The 11184-nt window shown below is 34.9% G+C and overlaps 1 protein-coding gene across 7 annotated transcripts; it reads right to left on the reverse strand.

Annotated features, from left to right (window-relative positions):
• Positions 1-213: 213 nt before the first annotated feature.
• Positions 214-9521, reverse strand: LOC111283970 (uncharacterized). 7 transcript variants are annotated; one of them, XM_089746636.1, is made up of 10 exons: positions 9346-9521; positions 8984-9076; positions 6640-7950; positions 4358-6163; positions 2769-3857; positions 2066-2170; positions 1801-1890; positions 1403-1513; positions 790-1322; positions 214-670 (listed from the first exon to the last, which is right to left on the reverse strand). In XM_089746636.1, exons 2-9 carry the CDS (start codon positions 9044-9046, stop codon positions 798-800), a joined length of 5100 nt encoding a protein of 1699 aa, XP_089602762.1. In that variant the 5' UTR covers positions 9047-9076; positions 9346-9521; the 3' UTR covers positions 214-670; positions 790-797. The 7 variants fall into 7 exon arrangements, with proteins under 7 accessions (XP_089602762.1, XP_089602761.1, XP_089602763.1 ...); XM_089746635.1 differs by having other exon boundaries at positions 214-1322; XM_089746637.1 differs by having other exon boundaries at positions 6640-7947; positions 8984-9521.
• Between the last annotated feature and the right edge of the window lie 1663 nt (positions 9522-11184).

Here is an 11184-nt window from a genome sequence, read left to right on the forward strand (position 1 = left end):
TGGTTTCTCAAAAATTACAAGATACTATAAATGGATTTAAAGGAATAAGCATTTTTGCAAATATATTATGTTATAATTGTAAAACCCATTTTGGCTTGGAAAATTTAAGCTGTTACCATCAAGAAGGTAACATCTATGCCTTGGTTTTTTTTATCCTGCTTTTCTCAGTATTTAGCAATAAGCACAGAATAGAAATAAATGAGAGCATCAAAGTGTAGAACATCAAAAATGAATTTCATAATCTCAATAGTTTTGGACCAAAAAGCATTTGGTAGTCAGTGCTTTACAACACAGCCATGGAATGCATGCATGATGGTGGAAAAAGGAAAACTTGCACAGCTTCAGTGTCAGATCAGCCAAGAAGTGTTAATAGGGGACAAAGGAGAACCTGCCATTGTAACATACGCTAGCTTCCTGAACCAACGGTTACTACATTCTTAACTCATAACTCAGATCTAATATATGACTGATATAAGAAGCCCGTAAAGCATGCAAACACGTAACTACGAAACGTGTCAAAGTTGTCTCAGTACTTTTTTTCTCTCTTTTTCCAAACTAAAATTTCATACAAAGAATTCATTTCACAACAAATTGCTTGGAAGAAGCCTAGTGATCAATCAGTAATCATGATCAAAATCTTAACCAACTGTAGCAGACTTCTGCAAAGCATCTGCTGCAGCATAAAAAGAGTCTTTAGTGCAGTATTTAGGTATATGACTGACTCCTGGAAATTTCAGCTGCAAAACCTATAAATGCCAAATATGATGAGAAGAGTTTCATGTTGGTTACCTTAGACTTCACTCATTGGTGATCCCAGCTGAAAAGAACTGCTCTGCTCTGTCAATGAAGCTACTTGGGAATCTACAGTATAACATTATTGAAGTTCCCAAAACTGGAAGGTTTGGTCTAATAATTGTTTCTTCACAAGTTTTTGATGATTTGCAGTCTCTTTGATTTCTTGTCTTGCCAACTCTGAGGCTATTTCCTAAACCGCTGCCCTTTCCCCCAGAGATCCTTGTGCTTCTGGCATTGTAACGGCTAGATCTTAGGGGAATATCCCCCTGAAATCTTTTAAAATCAGAGCCCTGCTGATTACAATCACTCAAATCCTCTCCCAAGAGAATTTCTGGGTTTGAATTGGATCTGACTGTTGGTAAGATATTTCTGCAAGATCTTAGCAAGGACAATAGCATATCCATACTTAGTTCCTGCTGAACTACACCCTTATTCTGTTCACAGCCATAACAGGCCGCAAGAAGCGTCCCTGCCAAGACCGGCATCAATTCTGGGTCACTGAAGAACATGAAAGGCAGATCACACACCTGTGCCCTTCCAGCTCAACCGTTAGCTTCTCAAGTAACATCTAAAGATAAGAGGGAAAAAATTATGAAGAGCTACTGACCTTGTGAAGGATTGTGGGACTTTTACCCCATCGAAGAACAGCTTGATTCCCAGGTTGGAACAAGGCGAAGTAACCAAGAAGCAGCAGAGATTCAAGGAGAAGCAAACCAATCTGAGACAAAATTGACAGCATATGTCAAGGATATGATCTTTGAGACTCAATGCCTTCAGAGTTGATTTCTTTGGTATTGCACGATTCCTTATGTATAGCTTTGAATTCATGCATGCATTCACAGAAAGATGCCCAATATAAAGATAATTACTTTTTTCACAATGTTGATCATTCATCAAATACATGGGTTGTGGATATTGTCCACAATTTTGGAATTGATACAGGCCATGTGTATAACTCCTCCCAGTTTTGCGTGCATTAGAAAACAGTGAAGTGTACAGAATCACCTGATCATTAGCTGCTTTCCATTTGCTCGTGCAATAAGAAAGAAGGAAACTCATCAAGTGGAAGAACTCCATTTTGAGGTCTGGCCTAGCCTGAAGGAAGGTGTTCAGGGGATAAAAAAGGGATCAAATTAGTTCAAAAAATATTTTTTTCGACTTATATCAAAATCAGCAAAAACATTAGAAGAATCATAGAGTTAAGCTTGACAAGCCACTATCATCAGTATCATGCAACCAACATCCAACATAATGCATGCAATTTACTCACCAGCATTCTCTGCATAAATGTAATATCCAATAGAGCCAAATTATTCAGAACCTTCAGCACTCCAGTTGCCACCTCTTCAAAATTAGATGGAAGGGCATTTGAAGCCTGAAACAGAATAAATTATTAATTACCAAAATGATATCTTTGGTATGCTTACTAGAAGGTTCTTTCTTAAAGAACCACAAATTATGTGTTTTCCCAATAAGTGGCTTGGTTCTATGGATATTGATCACTTTATCTATTCAAAACCATACCCTTAGTAAGAGTCCAGATTCCAAATATGGATAATTCATAATATGGCAACTCAGAATCAATAAAATGAGGTCTTATCTAACAATGAACAGACAGATAGTGATAAAAACTGCTCAAACCAAAATTAATTGTCAGAAAAAGCAACTCAGTTTTATATTTGTCATGTCATAGCATGAATCTCATTTTTACTGCTCAAAAACTATAGAGCAAAAGACAATAAAGTGGTTGCAAAAATGTAAACAACATCCACAAAACACTAGTGGCAAGGCCAACCCATATTAACGCACAACAAATGATCACAGAATCAGAACTAAAGATAATAGGACCAAAAACAAAAGAGCCAAAGTGGTGGAAGTTTAAAAGATTCCATAGAACAATCTTGTTCAATTCCATGACATAAAATTAAAAATGAAAGAATAAAAAAAAAAAAATCAAGATGCAGCAAAGTTACCTGGTCAGAAGGTAATCTATTGTTTGCTTGAAGTAGCACACTTGTCAACAGGGAAGGAAGGCTGACTAATCCAGTTTCAGATATAGTGGAAAGAAGGAATGCCAATGGTTGTTTCACGCTTGATATGTCTTCATTCAGTTTCCCCTCCCTGGCAATGATGTCGAGTTTCTCTTCCTTCTGCTCAACTAGAGTTTTCTGTGATACATCGGTAACATCTATCTTGGAAGTGATAAGATTGTTCAACTCAACTGAACTATCAGTTGTCCTCTTTTCACCACCTTTGCTGGTGAATACTGGAATATCATTCTTATTTATTTTACATGGTTCATCTAATGGTCTATCCTCTGGTACATCAGATAGTGACACAACTGTGCTACCATTTAGCATAGATAATGGAGCTATAATGTCTCCAGTGTTATTATTTACAAAGGAACATCCAGAATCAGCCGAGGCTGCAATCTTAGTTTCTTGACTTTCATCACCCAGTTCCATTTCAATAGGTAAAGATTCCCAATTGATGGAACTATTTCCAGGACTGGATGTCAAAACCACCAGTAGATGGATACTCAAGAGAATAGATGAAGGGAATGGGGACCCTTCAACCTGAGGCCTATCATACAGTGCAAAAAGATCTCGGAGCCGGTGAATAACTTGGTAGGCAATTAATAACTCCAGCAAGCCATCCCGCATTTGGAGTTGCTGTTCATCAGAGCTTATATGACCAATAATTGAGGAGACAGTCCATAAAAAACCATCTAATACTTCAGAGACTGATTCAAAATTTTCAAGTGATGTTTTGCATGAAAGTGAGTGGCTGCTTCCAGGTACATTTAAAGATGCAGCAATCTTTATATAGTTCTCAAGTGCTGCTGACAGCATGGGGATCATAGGAGGTAAAAGATTCTGGGCAAGAAAATAACTCCTGTTCACAGGAGTGGATAACACCACCCTCAGAAGTTTTAAAAGATGTATTGTCACCTGACAAGCCTCAGGTTTTGATGTATGTGAAGCAGGCAGCGCAGAAGCAATAAAATCAAGCAGACCAGATTGGCGAGAAGCCTGTAGCTCAGGTTCCTTTCCCTCCAAAAACTAATACAAAAGGAAATTTTCATAAGCAATAAATTAGAAAGAGAGCATCATTCCCTACCCAATCTCCAAACACACATACAGAGAAAACTGGCTAAAACTATTTATCCTACCACCATTTCAAAGGGAGTCGCAGCATGAATAAAAAGAGAAGTTATGTATAGCTACTATGTTTTATGAAAGAACAAGGATGATCATAACAGCATATAGAGGAAAAGACATGAATAAGCTAAAAGCAGATTCGTACAGTTGTCTACATCAAAGGAAACAGGTGGCAACAGTTAGCTCACCAAAATCCACTCAACAATCAAAAGAGTGCATTAATCGGAGTATTCTTAGAATTATTTAAAGAAAATATTGCCTGAATCTTACCACTAAAGGGTTCCTAGAAATTCTATTAACATTCATGATATCCTTAAAGCAAACATCCCATGTTGAAACATCACAACCATAATAAATATTAAGATCATAATATCCTTGAATGGTGGTCTAAAATGGCATACCTTGATCATTTCTGCAGTTATTAACCCTATACTTGAGGCTCCTTCTTTTCTTGCTTGACGAAGTTTCTGAAGTTCCTGAAGCCACCTCCCAATTTTTGCTCTTGCAGTTCCCACTGCAGTTCTATATCCAATACCGCTATTTTCAGAAGCAGCAGGAGGCTCAGAAAATTCAAATTTCAAAGCCATAAGTCTTTGCCGAATTCTTTTTATCCTTCGTTTCAGCGAGTGTTGCAAAGCACCACTGCCTGTTGCAAGTGCAGAATTTCCTAAAATAGCACTGCCATTTGCTTGACAATCATCAGCACTGTTGGTTGGTGTAGATCTGCCCTGGCTCTCCTTATTAACAGATCGACGCAGTAAAGGTGAAGACTGATCCCTAAAATCCATAGAAGCTCTCTCCCGTATTTGTTCAAGGTAAAATTTACGACGTTGCTCACTTTCACTAAGTTTTTCAGCTAATTTCTGTGCTAGAAGTTCAGCTTCCTCTTGCTGAGCTTTAGCTCTTTCCTCCCTCCTCCGAAGCTGCTCTATGGCCCTTTGCTCCCTGGCTGCACTTGATGCCTTCCGTTCTTCTTCCCTTCTAAGTTGAGCCTCCTCCTTTTTCCTCTGCGTCTCAGTAAGGCGTTGTAACTTTTCGGCTTCAATGAGCTTTCTGCGTTCTAAAACAGCTTCCTCCCTAGCCATATCTTCTTTCTGCTTACTTTTCATCACTTGAAGTTTTTCAGCTCTCCTCAACTCTGAATCTTGCAGTTTCTGGCGCAACATAAGCTTTTTATTTTCTTCATTTAAAGAAGTAATGAAACGAACCTCATTAACTTTACTGCTTTCATCACCAGCTCTCCTCACAACTTCTGCCAGAAAAGCTTCGTGTCGTGACTCACTACGTTGCTGACGGGCATACATTCCCTCTCGTAACTTCATAGTCCGAACAGCCTGCCATTCATTGACACGAATGAGTTTCTCTGAGGTGCGCTGAAGCTTGTGAACTCTTTCATTCTCCAATTCACTTCGGATCCTCAAGGCCCGTGCATGCTTTTCCTCTGCTTCCTTCTTCAAATCCACAGCAGTTTTCTTCTTTTTCTCTGGGGACATTAATTTATCATGCAAAATACGTACACGTTCAGCACTTTTCTTGGCAATTCCAGGTGAGTATGATACACGGGTAGAAATACGGAAAGGAGATGAAAGTATGTCTTCCCAGTTCCTCTTCTCCTTCCATGCATCCATGGATTTCCATGAAGTTGCATTTCTCTTATCCTTGTCTTTTTCGGAAGGAGTTTGCCTCTTAATGTGATCCAAACTTTTGGAGTTTTTTTCAACAATATTTTCTGTAAATGTTTTATCTTTCCTAGAAGGCAGCTTCTCAGTTTCAGACCCAAGATATTCTCTCCTGCTCTTTCCAGAACCAGATGCAGCAGAATTGTCCTTCAGAAGTGGCCTAGATGAAGCAACATCAGGAAGGATATAGTTCTTTGGTGGGTCACGAACATTTTGAACAGAGTATAGTTTGCTCAACTTGCCTGATTCAATGCTTTGTTTCTCTCCATTTAGATTCCCTTGAGTAAGATCTGAACCTCCACTGAGTTTTCTTGACTTTATCCCCAACTCTTTATCACTGGATGTTACATTAGCTGACTTCTTCAAATTATCACCAGATGTAGAAGCCCGATTAGAATTGTCCTGCCCCAGGGATTTTTTGCCGTTACCTGGACATAGGCCAGCTCTATCTTGTTGAATTTTTTTAAAAGCCTCTAGGGATGAAGACAGTATCTCTGCTCTGTGAGGTGAAGTTGTCATTCTCCGAACCTGCATTCAAGAGGAAGCATCTATACTGTTCCATATTAGATGGCTAGATGGCATGAAAATGATATTAGAGAACCTCAAAAAGAAAAGGAGCGATCAAGTTTGACACACATTTATGTTTGTGTCTGCCAGCATCCTTAATCCACTGCATGCCATCTTCCAAAACCATAGCTCAGATCCAACCCTACCCCCCCCCCCAACACGCACACCCATTCATGGCCCCACAACTTGAAAAGCATTTTTTTAATTTCATAAAGACTTTGTCAAATAGACACATGTAACAAGAGGTAAAAAGAACTCCAATAAGTACATATCATACAGAAAGGTGCACACCATGAAAATTTTAAGCTCTCACAGAAGTAAAATGCAGGATTTGAAGATTCTTCTAATGGTATGATATGATATGAATTGCCATTAATCTGATGCTTATAAGCCAAACAATTGCATGGAAAAAAACAAAATGAGCTAAGCGTGCTTACCTCCCATGAAAGAGCATGTGGCCTTCTATGGTCGCTCTTTAAAGTAATTGGCACACCGTCAACCAATTGAGAAGGGGACTTTTTCACATTCTCAAACTCTTCCACTCTTGTAGTTAATTCTTTAAAGTCAGAAGCAGCCTCTTCAAGAACAAGAATGGCCTCTTTCATCTGCTCCAGATCACATTCTAGTTCACAAAGAAGATAAAGTTCATCTACTGCCCTATTAAGATTCTCAAATAGGAAACACCAAAGCCGTTCCCTAAACCTTTCTTTGCTTTCCCCTGCATCACCTTCTCCAAGCGCAGTTATAATTTGAGCTTTTGACAGATCAGGTTTTCTACCATCCTGTATAGAATCTGTCATAATTGATTCTCTCAAAGTTTCAGGTCCACTATTCTCGGGTGGAAGTGACACTGCATCCTGGGAAACCATCTCTATGCTTGAACCACAATCTACAATAGGTACTTCAGATGTTTTTGGTTTGCCAACCTCCAATACGACTTCAAGCATCTCAGGTCTCACCGCTATTCCAGAGGCTTGACAAGATAGAAAGCTAGAATCTACTTTATTATCCTTTATTGGTTTGATGTGTTCAGTACATATTTCCTTGCAACCATCATCCTCAGAAATTATTTTGTCATTGTCCGTCTGCACTTCCACAACTTCTGAAGATATTTCATTTACCTCTTTACAGGTTTCTTGCATTAGTTCATCTTTAGGAGTCAATGGAGATACCTGACAAGAATGACCCTCAACATCCATGGACACTTCCACTGTGTTTTCTTGGAGGTTAGTACAAGAACTACATGAAATTGAATTACCAGTATTCTCATGCTTCAAACAGACAAGCACATTATCATCTCCAATATTGCCAAACATGATTTCAGTTCCAACGTTGTTTTCATGACGTGCTACCAGAACATCATCTTCTAAATCACCCCACTTGATTTTGTGAACTATGTGGGGTTTATCCTTTGACAGAAGTTTTGAGTTATCTTCACAGCTACCATCACAATGTTTAACAAAAGAAGGAGATTTGGGGTTTTCATGGTCTTTCTTAAGAACACATTTATCGAGATAAAACATGTTCTTTTTATCTTCATTTGACTCAGCAGTAGAATTTGCAAGATAATCCCGTTTATGTACATCCAAATTCCTTCCAGATGTTTGAAGCTGAGATCTGCCTTTTCCTTGCACAGTTCCAGCCTTCTCATTCAACAAGGGCTGACCTCTCATCAAATTATTAGCACTTTTGGCTGAAGGTCCCCCAACCCAGCTTTGTACGGAAAACTTTGAGCTGCTTCTATGCTTCTAAAAATGAAATAAGAAAACTAATAAAGACGGCAACATATGACACCGACAAATAATCAAAATAACATTTAACATTTTAATACACCAACGTAATTATGGCACTTCTAAAATAGAATACTGCAGCAGATTACCAATATGAAATATGAGAGAACACTAAGAATAGAAAATAACATGATCATGTGTTAGCCTTAGGAGGCACATTTAGAATGTTAAGGTAGTTTTCTAAGCAATACTTTAGTTAACTCAAGAGACCTACAAGGAAGTGGTGCAATCTAGGACTAGGTGATGATATAAGAGAAGGAAGACCCATCATCTCTTCATGCCAGAAATACCAACAACATAACACTACCAATCTCACATCAAGTGCAAAGTTAAGCAAAATGAAGTGTTGGGTTGCAAAGAAAAGCACTACACGGTCAAGATGAACACCTTAAACAAAGCAATATTTCCAAACTTTTTGAGTGAATAACAGAATTTTTTTAGTCTGAGACTCCCACTCTGTTTTTAACAAAAACATTCCCTTATCACTCTTGTTGTTGGAATCATTCTTCGTTAAAATCAAATGAAGACTTATGAAACATATTACCCTCAATCTGGAAGACCTATGTTAACTTTTAATTAAACAAGTTGATTTTCCCAGCTATCTTATGATCAATTTACTTAAGAGTCGGTAACAATATAAAGTGAATTTCACTCATAATCTAACCTTATGCCCAATACAAACTTAGCAATCAGAATCGGCATAAAGAGACACAAACAAATTACCTTATATTGTTTAGCTGCTAAGAAAAGTACAGCAATTCAAAACTTGTATTCTTTTCATACTAAAATAAATAATCAGCCAGCTAAGCTCAAAGTAGCAATCAAACTTAGTTAAGCTAATAATCAGAAAAGACAAAATATTTCCCTTTCGCCAGTTTTTCTTTTTCAACTTCCAAGCAACCAAAACAGATGATAAACACAAAATGGCAACAAAAATACCAACATATGAAAATGTGAATGGGCATTAATAATACAGATTAAGAAAGAACACCTTTTTCACTTCAAACCATCCTGAGCCTTGATCATCGACTGCTTCTTCACTGCTATCCATCATCTCCAAGCGTTAAAAACCCCAAAATACCCTCTGAAAATAAGTACTTTACAACATAAAAGACGATTAAAATTTATCATCAAAAGCCCCTAGTGTTAAACAGAAAAAAAAAAAGTAAAAATTCTTTAGATTTGTACAGCAAAATGTAAACTTTGTTAATCATACACTATCAGCATGACCAAAATCAAAGTGGGTAATTAATAATTTTACAAAAAAAAGGGTGATTGAAGCAGTCATCAAAAAGTAACCAAAATGTGAGGAATTGTTATTCCAAGAATATTAGGGGAAAAAAAGAAAGAAACGGTTCCAGTCTTCAGGGGGAAATGAGAGCTCTGAATTGAAAATTGAATTTCTTGGAATTGAAATTTTGAAGAGAATTGAAAGAAAGTATGGGTAATTGCGACAAAGGTTTGAATTTTTGAAGGAAAGTCCAGGATTTTTCCAGGGTTTTTTTTTTTTTTTTTTTTAATTTGGGGGTAAAAGAAAGGAGGGAAAGTAGGAGACTGAGGGCTTTATATCAAGGAAAAAGGTGGGGGCGAAATTCCATTATCACTGATCTGTCCTCAATTTTTTTTTTAAAGACAAATATATCCCACATGCAATTTTTATTTAACCATTTTATTTTTCTCTACTTAAAAAAAGGGTGTACCAACTATGCAAAAAAGAAATTTCAATTAAAAGATAAATTATTAAAATATTATTATTTTTTAAATTTAAAAGACATATTTTATTTTAAATTTTTTATTTTTAAATATATTTAAAAAGTATATTTTAATTTACCAATTTTATTTGTGAAATTCATAAAATTTATTGACGTTGTATAAAAACAAACTCAAATAATATATATATATCACATTTACATCAATTAAATTAATGAAATTTATTTTTTATGATTTTAATACTCTAATAACCAAAGATTATAATGGAAAAAAAACTTGCTAATTCATTAATTTAATCCTTTTCAATTTCAAGTTTTAGCCATTTTGTATCTCAATTATTATTTTGAAAAATCTTGACATGCTTTTAAATAAAATTTTGTAGTCGTGTAAAAATAATTTAGGTGGAATTATTGTAAGAATATTACGAGAATATATAAATTTAATTGTTAATTATTCAAATTTGATTTATCAACTTTTTTATTATAAATATTGAATTTTTAATTTTTAAATTTGCTCTAAATTAATTAAAAAATACAAACTATGGATTATTGTGAATATAAATTCATTACTTGTAAAATATATATATATATATATAAAAACTTTAGGCTATCAAATTTAACTTTTGTTAGATTTGATCTAGATACTTAGATTATATCAATTTTAAAACTCTCATCGAACAAAATAAGAAATCTTATTTCCTTTTGATAAAAAATTAAATTGTCATGAATTCACGATTTAATTTTATTGATTTATGTATTTATATGATATTTAATAAATTTAAAAATTTAGACATCAATATTTATAATTTTTTTTCTCGAACTATAACTTACATTATAAAAAATAATTATAAACACAAAATTGTTATGATAAAAAAAAAAAAGTGTTGCACAATATAAATTAGCCAAATAACTCTAGGTAGATGCTAAATATGTGAAAATGCTTTCAAATTAATTTGAGGTAGGTAACATCTTGATTGAGATAATTATGTTATTCCCTACCAACAATAATACTTAAAAAAGGTGTTGCTTTTGACCTATTTCTAAAATGTCTTTGGCATTATTTTAAAATGACAAATGTATGGAATAGAAGAGAAAAGGGTTAATATTTCAAAGGTTATGAATTATAATAAAATATTTAATTTGGTCTTTAAATTTAAAAAATTTTTAATATAGTACTGAAATTATAAATATATTATTTTATATGGTACTTCGAAGATTATTTCTCAATCATGAGTTATTATTTAAAATTAATTACGTTAAAGATAAATATCACATCAATTAAAAATTATAATTCAACTATTATATAAAAATTTTAAAATTTTAAAAATCATATTAAATATTTTATTATAATTTAAGTTTCAATTGTCACATTAATACGAAATAAATAAACACAAAAGTAGAAGAAAATAAAATAACTACCATATAATCTATGTGATAAAGACATATACTACCTATCACTCTAAAAGAGACAATTCTCTTGATT

Source organism: Durio zibethinus, chromosome 17, assembly GCF_047325235.1.
Source record: "Durio zibethinus cultivar Kanyao isolate XHJ-2024 chromosome 17, ASM4732523v1, whole genome shotgun sequence".
Lineage (NCBI taxonomy): Eukaryota > Viridiplantae > Streptophyta > Magnoliopsida > Malvales > Malvaceae > Durio > Durio zibethinus.